The 16,694-nt window shown below is 39.1% G+C and overlaps 1 protein-coding gene across 1 annotated transcript in view; it reads right to left on the minus strand.

Moving 5' to 3' along the window:
• Positions 1–816: 816 nt before the first annotated feature.
• Positions 817–16,694, minus strand: part of cacna2d2b (calcium channel, voltage-dependent, alpha 2/delta subunit 2b) — a 39,930-nt gene continuing 24,052 nt past the window's right edge. Inside the window, exons 11-38 of the mRNA XM_083939293.1 lie at positions 15,848–16,009; positions 15,615–15,725; positions 15,436–15,514; positions 12,786–12,835; positions 12,507–12,596; positions 12,337–12,402; positions 11,748–11,822; positions 11,570–11,644; positions 11,395–11,466; positions 11,110–11,181; positions 9,569–9,630; positions 9,349–9,425; positions 9,206–9,266; positions 9,020–9,117; positions 8,831–8,921; positions 8,630–8,692; positions 8,418–8,521; positions 5,777–5,875; positions 5,544–5,635; positions 5,402–5,449; positions 4,322–4,393; positions 3,783–3,935; positions 3,639–3,691; positions 3,405–3,460; positions 2,506–2,629; positions 2,303–2,412; positions 2,100–2,182; positions 817–954 (exon numbers count right to left, since the gene is read on the minus strand). Coding sequence (XP_083795419.1) covers positions 859–954; positions 2,100–2,182; positions 2,303–2,412; positions 2,506–2,629; positions 3,405–3,460; positions 3,639–3,691; positions 3,783–3,935; positions 4,322–4,393; positions 5,402–5,449; positions 5,544–5,635; positions 5,777–5,875; positions 8,418–8,521; positions 8,630–8,692; positions 8,831–8,921; positions 9,020–9,117; positions 9,206–9,266; positions 9,349–9,425; positions 9,569–9,630; positions 11,110–11,181; positions 11,395–11,466; positions 11,570–11,644; positions 11,748–11,822; positions 12,337–12,402; positions 12,507–12,596; positions 12,786–12,835; positions 15,436–15,514; positions 15,615–15,725; positions 15,848–16,009 — 2,394 coding nt within the window. The 3' untranslated portion in view covers positions 817–858. The remainder of the gene's footprint in view (positions 955–2,099; positions 2,183–2,302; positions 2,413–2,505; positions 2,630–3,404; positions 3,461–3,638; positions 3,692–3,782; positions 3,936–4,321; positions 4,394–5,401; positions 5,450–5,543; positions 5,636–5,776; positions 5,876–8,417; positions 8,522–8,629; positions 8,693–8,830; positions 8,922–9,019; positions 9,118–9,205; positions 9,267–9,348; positions 9,426–9,568; positions 9,631–11,109; positions 11,182–11,394; positions 11,467–11,569; positions 11,645–11,747; positions 11,823–12,336; positions 12,403–12,506; positions 12,597–12,785; positions 12,836–15,435; positions 15,515–15,614; positions 15,726–15,847; positions 16,010–16,694) is intronic.

Raw genomic sequence — 16,694 nt, forward strand, 5'->3', positions numbered from 1 at the left:
CCAACAGCTGTGATAAAAACTCAGGGCATGTGGCTGCGTTGTAATTCAGTACATTTACTCAAATACTACACTCGGGTACAGTGTTAAAGTTGCTTGTACTTAACATTTTATTAGGTCTTTACACTGTTCCACTGATCTACAGGTGGCAGTAATGTGTCAAGAAATGCTGCAATACCTCAGAAAATGCAGGGAATAATAAGACTGTAAACAAGTAAACATGGCTGTAAACAAACCCCTCTTCTCGCATTTCTCAGTTTCTACATCCTTGATTCTTTTCCTCGCCTCCTCTCCTCGCATTTCAGTCCCTCCCACCTGAGATTAGAGCGGAGGAGACCCCTAAGAGCAACTTAAAAGTGAAATATATAAATACGCCTTTCCACCACTGTGTATTTGCCACAAAGAAAATAAATCCAACTGAGTTTTTAGATCTTTTATATAATTTCACCCAAAAAAACTCTGACCTAAAACTGTGATTGATGTCCATTCCTGCTGGGTGATCATTTATTGGCCCGGTAAAAGTACATTTCAGCTGCCTCCCTGACTTTTGGTGGTTGCTTACATGGCTGAGCCCGTGTGCAAAAATGTTAAACATGCTCATCCTAGTTTAAGTAGCATGCACTCAACACATTCCATTCCACTATTTTGCACTCACGCCCTGAAACACCAACAAATGCATAAGCAGTAAGGCAGAAAACACTAAGAGCTGATCCACAGATTTTTTTTAAAGCATAAATGCACTGTGTGCCGTTTGTAGATAAAAAAAAATAATAATTTTGCAGTTTCTGTTTGAGCTGACCTTAGTAGATCCGAGCCTAAACCCAAAGAGATGAAAGATGTCAGTTAGAGTGTTTGCATGTGTCAGAGATGAAGGAGCGGCAGAAGAAGCTGAATAAAGAGAAGGACTCCTACGGTGGACTGCAGTGCATGACCCCGTCCACACTCTGACGTGTTTTCCTGCAACAAGAGTAAACAATAAATCCTCTTTTTCCAAAGCAAATGATTCATCACTTGTACATTAAGAAAATTCTTATGGTTGTTTTAACACGTCACGTATGGAATCTGTGCCTCATTTTTAGGTGTGCGATTGGAAATTTTGAACCGAGAAATGTTTTTTTGCAAGCATATAAATTATAGTTTGTAGAGAAATTATAATAATGCAATTCCAGGCAAAAGAAAACTGGAATATATTGTTCATGGTTGGCTGTTTTGTCTCCAATCCAATTTCTAATTCCATGATTATTAAGGTCAGTTGGAGCAGCACAATATGAGGAAGATATAGTGAATATTGCAATAAAGATATTACTTGAGATAAATAAACAGATATAAAAGTGTATTCAATGCTTTGGCTGCGTAGTTAACCAACTAGCTTAGTTAAAGGTTGAATATGCAGAACCTTCATTAAAAGCTATATTTTCAAAAATAATAATACACCCAGGCCGGCATTGCGTGTTGCCAGGGTTGTCGTTGTTCGGTGCAGCCAATGTAGGGTGGCACTGGGTGAAATGGAGTTCGCCAATCCTGCAGCTGAGTGACCGGAGATGGGCAAAAACCAGAGTCAATATAGGCCAAGCATTCACTCCATGGACTGAAATAAAGGAGTTCAATGGCATTAAAACGCACACCCAAATGGCTACGCTTCTCCTTGATCGGTAACTTTCATGTTTACTTAGCTGTAACGATAACGGTCAACTCCTCTGCAATACTTGTTTTTATGGTGTGATTTGCCGGAGGAGATGGGTTCAAATAGGCTCCGGTCTCCTGTAGGCTACTGGACCGGCTCTGACCAACCGGACAAGTGGTGGAATTATTTTTTGTTGTTGTGACTACGATCTTGAGACACTAGATGGTGGTGTTCTGCTCATTCTCCATAATCAACCTTTTACTACTTTACCTGGTGAGATTAGCTAGCTTTAGACCAAGTAAGCTCGGGAGAGGCTAATTTATGAGTGTAATGTCATACAGATTTGTGAGTGCACAGAGCAGAGACACAGAGAGGGAACATTTTAGTTCCTTAAAAATTCTGCAAAAAAATATTTTTCTGTGCTCAAAATATCCCATACAAACAAATATAACATCTTACTTGTAGTGTGTCTACTTACTAAGGCACTGTAGTCAAAGCAGGATGTCGGGCCTTTACGATATCGTGCGTTGCTCAGTACTTCGCATGGATTCTCCTCCTGAACTGGTTGTTTTTTTGTTAAGGGAGACAACAGTGAACTTACCTGCCACACAAGATTGATGAGATGTCCACCTTCAAGCACAAATGAAAGCAGTGCAGAGTATGTGAACATGAAAAGGATACACTCTGTCCTGATCTGTGTCAATCTCTCGATCTCGCATGAGCTGCAGGGAAGCGTCTCAGCGACCACAAAGAGGAGGTTTGTGTTTTCTATCCGCTTTGCGTGGAACAGCCTGTGGGAGACAGTGATGGATAGTTAGCCAACATGTGTAGAGTACAGGTTTGAGAGCACAAACACGTTCTGCTGACGCTACAGAAAAACACACCGTGAGCAGTTTCCACAGTCCTGAAGCACGTTGTAGGAGTTGGTGGTGTTTGTAAAATAGAACTGGCTTTGGATGGTCACACAGCTGCTTTCCCTCGTCTCAAAACCATCAACCAGGAGATCATCTACAACACAAACACATACAAATTTGACGTTTTTATACAATATACATTACAATCTTAAAGCTAATTTTGTTTTTTAAACTTGTACTCCGTATATGTTACCCTCTTAAACTTGTACTTGTACATAAGAATTGAGATCTCTTGTTTCTAGCAGCCTCTTTGGCAGTAAGATGTTACTGCAGGCGTGCCTGTTCTTTCAGAGCCCTCCGTCTTGTTACATTCACGGTCACTATGTGTTGACTTTTTTTGCTCTTTTGTAAAGTTTATTGAAACACATTCACCTCTCTACTTCTAGTCTGTCCCCTATTATATATACTATATATGTATATAAATAAATATTGACAACATCCCTACCATGAGCCTAAACCAGATATACACGGGATATCAAAAACGCAATTTATCTTAGGGAAGTTAGTAGCTTCATGGGCTAAAAAATGTGATTTCGCTACCACTCCTGCACTGCTACCTTGAGTTTTCTAGTACTAGGGGTGTATACCTTGCCAAAAAACAATGATAGCATTTGTTCCCCGATGATACCGATCAACCCCTCTGGCTCATGGACTATATGTTACCCTCTTAAATCCACACAGAATTTTAAGGCGGAAAATATGCAAATGAGTTGTTTGTTAGATGTTTGTAGGAGTTACTTTTTTAATCTAATTTGTATCATTTTATCATAAAAGCAGAAAGTAATGAGCCTTAAAAATCCCTAAATCCATTAATCTGTGCAGATATTCATGTGCGCCCACAAATAGTGTGTTAAGATGCACAAATCCACCTTGGTAGAGCCAGCTGTTGTAGGCCAGTCCATACAGTAGCTGCTGGGTCATGGACCTGGAAGAATGTTCACAATGCACTTAATGAAACAATTAAATATGTAAACATCAATAAATATACACGTCACAGCTACAGTAACAGAGCTAACAATAACCACAATGGTTACTGTCTGTACACAGTTAAGATTGTTTTAAAGGACACACAGGCACTTGATTTGCAGCCAACAAATTCTCACCATGCCACTGTCGACGTCCACCAGGCCAAGCTGAGGATGTCAGCAATTGACGGCTGCAGAAACGCAGAGGTGTTACAGGTGAGAGCCTTCCATTATATCAAAATGTTATAAAGGAGGTCCCAGAATCTGTGGGTGGTTTCTTACCACAAAAATGCCCCTCGGTGCTGCTCCAGTGTGGCTGCTGCTGACTGGTTCACATGCAGACTGGTAGTGGAAAGACTGATGGCGAGTGAAGATTGAGTTGTTATAGAGTGCGTGCATCAGGTAAGGGTCCACATCACCAAAGAAAAGACCAATCTGTGATGGATGAAAGAAATGGAAGACAGCTACAGAAAGGAAAATAAAGTGCATAAAGGAAACAACTTATAACTATATGACTATATTCATGTTTTCCACTAGTTTCTTTCCTCGCTCTATATATAATTAATATATCTGGCCCTGAAGTGAACTGGACTGAACTTTACTATAAAGGGAAGAAAATTTAAATAGCTTTAGCTATTAATTGAGTTCAGTTATATATTTAAATGATCCTTTAACAAAAACTGCATTTTTGAAACCAGCAATCACACAAAGAACAACAACAACAACAACAACAACAGTAACATCATTGATTCTTACACTTTTGGTTTGCATCACTTTTAAAACATCGCGAATAAGACACATTACCACACACAAAGACAAACCTTTTTCCAGTGATCTCTCTGATTGGACATGACCAGGAATCCACCATCATCGATGAGATAACAGAGGAGGTCCTACAGACAACACGGCACAGTTTATACCAACTCTTTACTGTTTCCCTGAACAGCAGCGGGACACCGAAAACCTCAAGATACAGTACAGGTGGATGTGATCTCATAAGATGAGATAACAGACTGTAAAAGCCTGCAGGCAAGTGTAAAAAGCTGAAAAACAATAAAAGTATAATATGTTTTCATGTGTGCTTAAGGTATGAATATGTTCTATATAAAAATATATGAAACTGCAAAAACATTTTTCTTATAAGTCATTTGGTCTTAAATAATTGTAAAAACAAGCCTATCTATAATATTATATCAGACACTTGTTCCAAGTTTTCTAGTAATTACCATAGATAGTTATATGAAAGCAAATCACTGATCTAATATCAAGGTTTGAGGATTTAACAAGTGTATATGTATGTATGTATGTATGTATGTATGTATGTACGTATGAATAAGAAACTGATTAAATATTCATACCCCACAGATCTTTTTTTGTGCCTTTTTTTTTTTTTTTAAAGAAAATATGACTTTAGGCCTGTTCACCCTGCTGGTGTCTGGGAAGTGAGACAGAAATATCCGCTGTTCCAACAAACTACAGAGCAGCTTCTTTTCTCTGAGACTTCTCAACTCATCCTCTGTACTTCACCATAAAAAAATGTGTTCTGTTATTTTTTGTTAGCATAAAGGGACTACAGCTCTCATTTTGTTGTCCAACCTGTGCTGTGGGATGACAATAATGCGACCTTGTGACATTGTTATGTTGGACTAAAATTAGTAGTTAAGAGGGAGATTTTTAACAGGGCAATATCCTGCAGGGTACAAGTGGAGCTCACAGCCTGAAACAACTGCTTATTCTTAATCATAAATGAAGGCAGCGATGTGGATTTTGTTAATTGAACTGGACACATCAGCTTTAACTAAGTGTTCCTTTTTATCCATGAGTTGTTTGACAGAGAGAGACGAAACAAAAGCATATGTCTGGTGGTCGTGTGTTGAGAATGAAATACAAAAGACTCTTACGTCAGTGTTGACCTCACAGTCCATCTCACAGCTTCTAGATGGTCCACACTGTTTTAACAAAAAAAGGTGCAATGAGACAAAAATGTCACTTTCGTTTCACTAAATGCAGTCTAATTAAGTCATTAGTGGCACCGTGTTGCACCTTGTGTGAGCCCTGTCGACTGTCTGACACGTTGCTGGCCAAAATCTTAAACTTGTCCACCCATGCCTCCAAGTCAAGCTTCACTCCGACCACTGAGCGACAACATCCACAGGATCAGAGCAAAGAGAGGCGGAAGAGGGCAGGAAGCAGTGTTTTGGTGAGAAGAATACAAAACAGAGACAGATGAAGTATAACAACACTTTAAGTTTACCACTTAAAAGTATTTTTCTTACCTGAAGGTTTGAGCAGTTTGCCTCCTAAATTAACCTCGACAGCCGAACTAACCAGAATTCCAATGGTGCCGTTTTCTGCGCCTACAGGGTCGTCCAATGCTGTTCACAAACAAAATGTGGTTTGAAAAAAAAAATGATGTGCAACACACACACACACGTGCAATTTATCATTTCCCAAACATGTTGCATGTCTCAGTTCAAAGATCACACTTGTGATGACATCTGAGATAATGTTGTTGATTCAAATAGTGCGACCATTTTATCCCATGGGCACATCCAAAGTGAATGTTGTTTTAAAAAACGACCATTTCCAATATTCACTCCCTTTTGGCTCTATTTTTTGTCATCACCACCTCCAAAGAGAAATATCTGGCTCTTTAACTGCTAAAAGCTCCACAATGTTCACCAGCTAGTCACTGATTTTGTCAGTTTTTCAGTTAGTGCTAAGCAGGTAGTGAACAGCTGCCTGCTGTGGCTGAAAAATGATGCTGTGAGAATCAAAAACAAAACAAAAACAGTAATGTTGTGGGCCACAGAAAGAAAAAAAAACTGCAGTGATATTTCTCTGTGGGTTGTGTCTAATCATCTAATGATATTTAGATAGTATCTACAGGATCTTGTATGACAAATATTGATTTTTTATTAGGCCGTGGTGTGCTAAATAACTACAACTCAATAATGAGCCATCTTTGATTCTATATCCCCATAGAAGTCCTTTGTTATCGTTTTTACACTAACGAGTCCTCTGTTGTGTTGTGTAGTATTTTGTTTTGCACGTTGTTGTGGTGTTGGTCATATATGGGGTCCGTTTCACAAAGCAGGTTCAAACTCTGAGTCTCACCCTGAACTCTGAGTTGATCTACTCTGAGATAGGAAACTCTGAGTTTTCAGTTCCAGAACAGCTGATTTGCGTTAGGTTGATCAACTCAGAGTAGTTTGACCTGGAGTTAAGCGCGTGCGCAGGTTTACACCGCTGCAGCAGCAAAAGAGAGGGAGACGGTGTGGGAGAACATTGCTGCTTGGGTCAGTGCATAAATTTAAATGTAGTCCTGTTGCAATCACAATAATATCACAGGCGAAACTCCTTGAGTGGTAGTCTATTAATTTATTTCATTTAGGTGCAACCCCGCGGGGGAGAAGTGCACTTGGCAGCAGCTTAAGATGAAACATAAAAACATTTTGAGCATGTTTTACATGGTAAAGTAAATATTACCGTAAGTGGCTGTTTTATATGTTGTATAAAAAACTCCCATTTCCAAAAAAACGCAGCGCAACACACAATATCTACTGGGATGTGAGAGCATGACTTTGGTTGTTAATGTTAGAAATGTGAGGACGGATGAGATGGACTGTGACGTGAAACGGCGTTGTGCCGTATTCAGCACCCCTGCCATGAAATGCCCCCCCGGCATTATAGTTGATATTCTGGATCAGAAGGTTGTTTCCACCTATAGGAGTAGTTTATATACCGGTAACCCAATTCAAAGCACACACTTTTGAACCTATGAATTGCAAGAAAAGCTGGGATTATATTTAGGAAACGCTCAGTCAAATACATTCAACATGCTCAAAAGATCCATTTCATTCATTTTGTAGTTATGGCTGCAGTATATTAAGGACGTCTATGCGCGGTCTGATAATCATCTCCCGACGAATATTTAATTAACTTTGCGATAATGCGTCACCTTCATCCACGGGATCGTTATCAAAAGGACATGCCATGGTAGTATAAATAGTCACCACCTAATATAACTTATATATAGGCCTACTGACTGATTTTTATACGTTGTATACAAAAACTCGCGTTTGCAAAAAAACGCAGCGCAACACAGAATATCTGCTGGGATATGAAACGGTACCGCTCAAAAAGATAATTGCCTGGAAATGCAAGAACATCTATAATCAATAGTTTGATAATCATCTCCCGACGAATATTTAATTCTCTGCGCACTAATTCTGTACCTTCATCCACGGGATCGTTATCAAAAGGACATGCCATGGTAGTGAAATAGTCGCCACCTAATATAACTTCTAATTTCTGATTTTTGCAATGATTTTCTGAAAAAACAGACGACAGAACTATACTACGCCAAAACTCGCCTGCTGACTGAATGAATGAGGAAATCAAACACTATGTGTGGCTGAAAGAGGGCGGAGACAGAGAGAAACTCAAGGTTTTCTGAGAAAAACCTGGTCCCGACCAGGTTAGTTTCAGAGAGCATGTTACCATGGTAACTGACCGAGAGGTTATGTTACCTCTCTTTGTGAAACAGGTTAGAGTTACCCCTCTGTCTCTGGTTTGAGTAACCTCCCTTTGTGAAACGGAAAACTCAGAGTTTCCCTCATTTCAGGGTTAACAGACTCAGAGTTTTCACTAAACCTGCTTTGTGAAACAGGCCCATGGACCTTTTCAAAGATGTAAACATAAACATTCTAAATGTGTCCCAGTTTGATTCCTGTTGCAGTGAATGTGAACGACATCAGCTGACAGGAAGTTAACAAGGACCAAGGCTGTTGCCTAGCAGTGGTATTCCATTAAAAAGGTCTACAGAATACTGTGTTTGGTGGGAAGAATAGCTGCTGCTTCGGCTATAAGATCATAATCGCAGCCACTTTAAGGTGTGTTTGCACAGTTACTCACATGATCTCGATGGCGCTCTAAACATGTAGCCTTTGTTGTCGAGGCTCCTTCTATAATAATTTGAATTGAAGGGTTCAGGATCCTCATCCCAAAGCTCAGCAGCTCTGTACAAACACAACACAAATCATTACATTGTTACTGTTTAAAGACAGGATATCTTTGGGATTTCCAATATATTTCTCCACTTAAGGAAGTAAATTCATCTTACTCACATGTTGGGAAAAACACGTGTTATTCCTCCATCAGTCGACGCAAAAACAGCCAGGAAGCCGTACCTGTAACAATTAGTTTTTACTTAGCTAGCTTTGTTTATTTTAACAGATGCAATGAAAGTAGATTGCTGTGGTTTTGCACAACGTTTAGTTTTTTAAAAAACCCAGGTGGATGAGAATGTTGTGTACAAGCTGACTCACGAATTCAGGTCCTTGTTCTTCCAAACACGAGAGGCTAGCTGCCCAATAATCCTGGAATCCAAAATCAGGTTGTGGATGAGGCCTTGGTCACCTGAGACAAAACAAAACAACAAGTGTATCATCCCGTCGATGAATCTGCAGCAGGAACGGCACATTTTGCAAACTACAACACGCTGTTAACGCACTCACATTCATCAGATTCTGGGGAAATGTCCAGCATGAGCGAGAGGAAGTTCTGCAAAAACTGGGTGTTGTTGTCAGACAGATGCAGACGTTTGCAGTATTCTCTGGAGAAACAGAATTAATGATAACTTTCTCTTTACTAACGGACTGAGAAAGAGTGAAATCAAGAGGGGAAAGAGAGACGGTCGTCACCTTGGAGCCAGAAACACGTGTCCTGAGGATTCAAAGGAGCTGGGCAGTAGCGACTGCATATCTGCAACACAGACACAGATGTTAGTATTTTTATCTCCTCTTTGTGTTACAACTTTAAAAAACACACAACTCCCTGTACTCACACTGGAGCTGCAACATCACATCACTCAGGTCTGCCTGGATGAAGAATTCGTTGTAGGGGGGTAATACCAGTCCAAGACTGCAGGTGGCGGCATCCCAACAGGGAGAAACGTACAGGAGGAAACAGAGAGAGGAAGGTGAGAGTGAGTCCATCTGTGCGTACAGTCCTCATCAGGCCACAGCTGGTTATTATTTGTAGTTCATAACATTGTAACTGCTCACCTGTAATCCGTGCCGTTGATAGGAGTCCAGGTGTAGCTCCTGTGCACCTCATCGATGTATTGCTACAGTAGAGGAGACATTTAAAGGACATTTCAGTCAACCAACGTAAACAGGCTTTTACTTTATTTAACTTGTGAGTGAGATATAGTTTTCTGAGGTGTTTGGATATGAGGATGCAACCGTATACTGCACAGCCCACAGGAAATATTCCTCCATTTTGAGGCCTCTAAAATGATCCCACTTTTAATACAGCGGAAAACACAACATCTAAATTAAATAACCCATTATTAACATTTTCTTATGAAGTTCTTACACCAACACTTTTTGTAAAGACTCTTATCGCTAGAAAGAACTGCTTAAGAGGCTTTGTGATGTGTGTTTTCAGTATCAAAATCACTTTTTTCACTAAAAGCACAATGTAGACAGCAATTTGACTTGTTAATTAAGCAGTGTAAGGTAAAAAGTTAAATGCAATTATATACAGTTAAGAATGATCGATATGCTACATAAACTGGTTGGTGTTGTATGCAAACAAACAATACTACATATGCTGCATCATTTGCCAGATTTTCAAAACTAATGAGTTTTCATATTTATTTTACAAATAGTACATGAAACTTAAATTCAATGAATACGGTCAAAAGAAAGCAATAAAAAAGAACTGGGCCTTTAAAACAGTTACTTAAAGCAATTATTTGGAAATATATACAATGTGAAAGTTGAAAATGATTACAAAATAAGTTGTTGTAATGACTCATATTTGATGAAGAACATGTTGAATTTTACTTGATTTTGACTTTTACATTATAGAATTTTACATCTACTTTCCAAATGTGTAGTTTAGTTAAAGGTTGAATATGTAGAATCTTTATTAAAAGCTATATTTAATAATAATAATAATAATAATACACCCAGGGGGCGTTTTGAGGGGTACAGAATAAAGTATAGCTTTTCCATAATTTACATTTTTTTGACAGGTTTCACAATGACTTTCTCTCACTTTCTGTTTACATTGTAGCAGTCAATAGTGCCGGCATTGCTGGGTTTCCAGGGTTTTATGTTGTTGCTACAGAAACAAGGAATCATTTTGAGTTGAGAGCTAGCTAATGGATTACACACCACTCAAAGAAAGACTTCCAGTTGAAGACTGGCTAACGTTAAATACTGTTGTAAAATTAATCAATTAGTCCAAATGAGTCGTTTCCCTGTTTGATTCATCACTTGACACACTCGGCAAGGAACCTGGCAACCCGACTGCTGGACTTATTTTTTGTTGTTGTGACTATGATCTTGAGACACTAGATGGCGGTGTTCTGCTCATTCTCCATATTCAACCTTTAAATAGGACTTGCTTTAACTGTCTGAGCAGCCTGTTTTATAGACCTAAAAGACAACGTTGTTAATTTGCTAGTAGGTGTGTCACCAGGTCTACAATCTGTACAATGACCGATTGAACACGTGTTTGTGAACTCTACATGACGGCTACAGTCAGACTAAAGGGGGAAACTATTTCAAGCAATACAGAAAGAGAATGTACTTGCCTCATCAATTGACTTGACAAGAGTTTTGACCTGCATTTCACCTGGTCTTCCATCGATCATTTGTCGCCGGATCTAGAAAATGAAAACACCAAGTGATTTTTTCAGTCATGAACATGTAAAGAAAACATGTCACGTGGGGCCTTCAGTTACCTGGTAGGCAGGTTGTCCTGAGGCAGAAAATGTTGTTCACTGGCGGGGTAAGAACTTTGAACAACAACAACAACAAGGAACAGAAAATGCCTGAAACCAGAAAGTTTTCAGTCCCACTTGCCACTAAGTACTCACCTCCTCTTTATTGCTGTCCTCCAACTCAGCATCCAGGAAGTCCAGCGTCACCGGCTCAGGGAGGTTCACCAGCTGAGAGGAGTCCAGTGAGAAAAAAAACCATTAACATTAAATGTAGGACAGATCAACCAGCATGATCATTATCTAATAAACAAGCATAATCTGAAACCCCCACCTTCGGCTGAAGATTAGGGTGAAGGAGAAGATATCCGTTTGGATCAATGGCAAATATGTATCCATTGGCCCCAAGCTGTTTGGGACATAATAAAAGTAGTACAGCAGTCTGAACTTTCCGTCACAAGTACAAATGAAGAACCATGAGACTAATGATGGTGCTAATTTAATGTACATACATTGTACCGTGGTGTTAGTCGCTTTATTTCATCAAGATGCACATCCACTCCCATGACACCTAATATCAGCTGATTCTGGTTGGACAAAAAAAACACGCAGCCGGTCAAAGTTATAGTTGGACATTTTGGAAAATATGCTTATTTGCTTGCTTGCTAAGTTAAATGAGGCAATTCATACAATCATACCATCAGACTGTAAAATAAAGATGGACGATGAGTCTCTATTTTCTCCCACTGTATAAAAGTGAAGCCAAAATATCCCAGATGCGTGCATTATCATCATGTAATTTTGTTGTAGTAGCGATAGGGTGGTGGATGCTGCTGTAACGACATTCCTGCCGATACACCCGCCCCGACATTTAACACCATTTTTATAGCATGAAGTAATTAATTTAAAAAACAATTTGTCAGAAGCATTATGGGCGGGGGTGGGGCGGGATTTCTGACAGCCAGCCAGTAGACATATGAGCCAGCCACCGGAGGAAGATCGAGATATTTTGGCGTCACTTTTTTGGGGAGCTGTGACCATAACCTGCAAAATGCAAACAAAATAAGCCTTAACCTTTCATATAATAACCAGTTTTGTTACCTGTGAGTTTCCATCCATGGTGAGATTAAATACAGGTAAAGTCCCAGTTACTACCATGCCAAGACCCTACAGAGTCCAAAGACAAATCATATAATTCATGAGCGTATTCATTCAGTGTGTATATACTGTTGGATGCATTACCTATATTTGATCAGGTCACACAGTCTCACCAGAGCATCCTGATACACATTGGTCCACTGAACCTGCTTGGCGTCGCTGCCTGCTAGAACCATGGGGCGGCCCAGCACGTCAAGGTACTCCTGACGAAACAAAAGAAATATCTGACCGCCTGTCTGACTGCAGCTATAAAACAACCGAAAGCAGGTACGGGGAGAATGGATGTGCAGATTAATTAATATAGATGTTTCTACAGAGTGAGTGAGCCGCACAAGGAGAATGTGAAACAGTGAACAGGGATCAGCTGTATCAGAGGCACTAGACAAACCTACCTGGGTGTTAATCCTTATAGCACAGATGGAACGGATCTCAAAATAGTAACCTGGCAAGCCACAGAGAAAAAGGAAATCAGAGAAAGAGAGAGAGAGGAAGAGTGTGTGTGAGCGATGCTATTAGAAAAAAAAACATGAGCATCATAAATATTCCAGATTTTACTAGATGTTACTAGATAAGTGACTCAGCCACTTAACTCCCACAGATAAGAAGCTTAAAGAGGAAACCACTGAGCTTTAAAACTAATGTATCTGTACCTGCACAATGAAGTCAACACAATTAAATCAGATGGTTATTTCTTGTCAGGATCATGAGTGCAAGTTTTTTGAAATATAAATATCTGGTTTCCCATCATGCTTCTTTGTAAAAGGGCTGCAACTAATAATAATATACATTATCAACTTATTTGCCAGCTATTCTATAGTATATATATATAGATATACAAATGTTGATTGACTAATTAATTAATTGACCAATAATGTCAGTTCTAAAATGCAATACAAACAGAGATATTAAAATATAAAAAAGATATAACAATATATTGAAAAATAGAAATAGTGTAAGATATGTATACTACAATATAAAACAACAGTGTAAATAATAATAATACCCAAAATGTAATGTATGCTAAAATGCAGGAATAGTATAAGTGAGAATATTAGTTGAAATGTACAGTATAAATTAAGTATTAGAGTGTTACATAGTTGAATTCTTGCACACAATGATTGCACTGTTAAGTCAGTGTTGCACAGTTGAAGATATAAATTATGAATAAATTATGGGGTTATAGCTGCTGACGGGGGGAATAAGTCCAGGGCCAGTCTATTGACTCAGAGTCTGACACTCTGAGGGAGGAGTTGAAAAGTTTGACGGCCTCAGGCAGGGATGACTTTCTGTGCTGCATCTTGGTGGAATGAGCGTTGCACCGAATGCGCTCCTGTGCTTGACTGGCACATTATGGAGTGGTGGGAGACATTGTCCAATATGACACATAAATTGGACAGCCTCCTCTCTGAAGCAACATCGCTGGCCTTGCAGATCATTTCGTTGAGTTTGTTGACATCTGTTACCCTCAACCTGCTTCCCCAGCACACAACAGCATACAGAATAAACCCGCCATAACAGACGTTGAAGGAGATAATTTTACTCAAAAATAGAGACTTTAACCCGCAATGTTCTAAAATAACTCAGGCTGTGCTATGAACTTTAACAATCATGGACAAAGAATGTGTGATGTATGCATTTCATTAAATCACATGATTCATAACCCATGGTTTCATGTGTCATCCTGGGAGATGAAGTTCCCTAACTGGACGTACTGATCTCAGACAACCATATGTCACAGCTATTTACACTGGTTACACTGGTCTAGAAATAAACTTTACTTACTTACTTACTAGATACAAGTTGTTCTCCCCCAGTTTAAATCCAGCTATTTCTGTCATAATAATATTAATTCTATTAATAATAAAATAATAATAATAATATTAGTAATAATAATAATAAAGCCTGCACCCAAAGAAACAAATGACAAGACTCGTGCCATTAAGTCACTGTCCTCACGAACATGAGTTCTCCTGGGATCTGTGTCAGCTCCCAGCCGAGAGCAAATCTGAGCCTTGTGAGGACCAACTCTGGTCTGCTCACAGATCTGAGAGGCAGCCCCATTAGTAGGGTCGGTGCACTGTACTGTACATTAGGCTCAGTGATTTATTTATTTGTTCCTCTGTCTCAGGAACATTGATCAATAAATATACTGTAGACAACTCTTTTAAAGAATAGACTGAGTGGGGCTATTATAGCAATACTGATTCCTCTGCTCTCGCTGTGCTTTCTCTCTCCAGGGCTGCAGACCTGATTGAGGGAAATCAGCATCATGGGACACACATGGGCCCGGTGTGACCCGTGCATAAAAGCCAGAGCAGCAGTAGTCCTTTGTGTGGCAGATTTCCTCACTGCACCTCGCTGCATTTTCACATAGTAAACTTTGGTTCCTTTCTTTTGTTTTTACAGCACATATTCACTCATCCACTCCCTGCATACACCAGTGACTTATTCCTCCCATGTATTTGTTTGCCTTGTTTTGATGATTTTGTGTTTAATAAATCACTTTCTTCACTAGCATTCCTGTGTGTCTCCCGTTTTTGTCCGGTCCAAGAGTCGGGTTGTGACAGTTAATTTAAAGATTATCTTCTATGTATACTTGTTGATGTTTTACACATGGCAGGACAGCACAGCCATTATCAGCAAATGTTTTAAAGTTCAAGTTGTGATATGATAAAAACATATATTCACATATTTCAGGGAGTAAAAAAAACAGCCAAATAGTTTTACAAACGCTGGTCTTAAGTGAATTTAATAACCAGTAATATGCCTGTCAACCTGAGTGGGTGAACACTAGTTAGCACGCAGAGATGTTTGAATAATTATCTAAAGTTCTTAATAAAATGAGAAAATGCTTTAATTTGTTACAAAAATACACTGTACCATGTGGTTATTTTTATAGAGACTATTTATTTATTGAATTACCACAGAACATGCTGTATCATGATATATATTTTATCAAGATATGAAATGATCTATATCAGGACAGAAGATTTTTGGAGATATCGTCCAGCTCTAATGAATCACACAAAAACGTCAGCTCACCTTTATTGGTGCATGCGATCCACTGTAAAGGTGTGACGTCATAGTTGTGTTGACCCACAGAAAAGGTGAAAACTCGAACCTTTGGAGGAACAAATGGATTAAAAATTAAGCAAGTTTTCCGTAGGTGCAAAAATGGTGGATATTACTGAAAGATGCCTTTATGATCACAATACACCAACCGTTTTGTTGGGCCAGTTGTATTGCATGAAGACATCCTGAGCTCTGTCCTCTCCTCCGTCAGTAAACAGCATAATTATTTTATTGCAGTTGGCACGAGGAACATTTGTCTTCTGAAAAATACATTTAAAAAGGAAGAGGAATGAGAGTCAACATGCGGGTTGGCCAATACAGTTGTGTGGATGTGTGGATACGTTAGTATTGACATGACGATTTGAATAAATATTTGACCTACATTTAATAGCTGATTGAAGGCAAAATGAAACCCAGACTTGTAGTCGGTGGTGCCTTTAGCCTGCATCTGCTGCACTGCATCCTTGAAGATCTTTTTGTTGCGCACGTTAGCTTGGACGAGATGTTTGAAGCAGGGAACCACAGCCTCGGCCTTCTCGTTAAACTGAAACACAGCAGAAGACACAGTTTGGGTTTAAATATGTAAAGAATGAAGTTTAGGAAACAAGTAAACTAAGCTAGACAGATGTGACATGATGGAGAATTAGCGATGAATAGTCGGTGAGTATATTAGCTACCAGAGATGTGGACTTGAGACTTGGTGACTTAAATGAGTTGTCTGTGTTCATTTAATGTTTTGAGTTTAAATATTAAAATATTGTCAATGCGTACATTACAAGTGTCGGTATAATGTGACCTGGTGTATAGGAGGGCCAATCTGTTCTTCAACTTCATAGCTAACGGTCGATATCACTAATCCACACAGTCGGCATAATAAAGCACTGGCATTTTGCCTGAAAAGAAATGAATAAATAAGATTTATCATTTTGTTTCTATAACGTTGTAATCTGGCTGTCAGTCTTTCACTGTTGATGTGGGTGATGGGGAGGAATATATGTTTTGATCGAGGGGAATTTAAGAAATTAATCAGCTTTTATAAAGTTTGATTAATTTGATTCATTTCACTGAATATCAATAATTTTAGTACAAATTCTATTCACGGTCATATTTTTGAACACGTTAGATTAATAGGCCAATATAATAATAATAATATCAGGCAGGTATAACCTTAGACTGTATAAAAAATGGACGTAGCATACCCGTAGAGGTCTGTTCTCTCAACTTGATCC

Source organism: Echiichthys vipera, assembly GCF_963691815.1.
Source record: "Echiichthys vipera genome assembly, chromosome: X".
NCBI lineage: Eukaryota > Metazoa > Chordata > Actinopteri > Perciformes > Trachinidae > Echiichthys > Echiichthys vipera.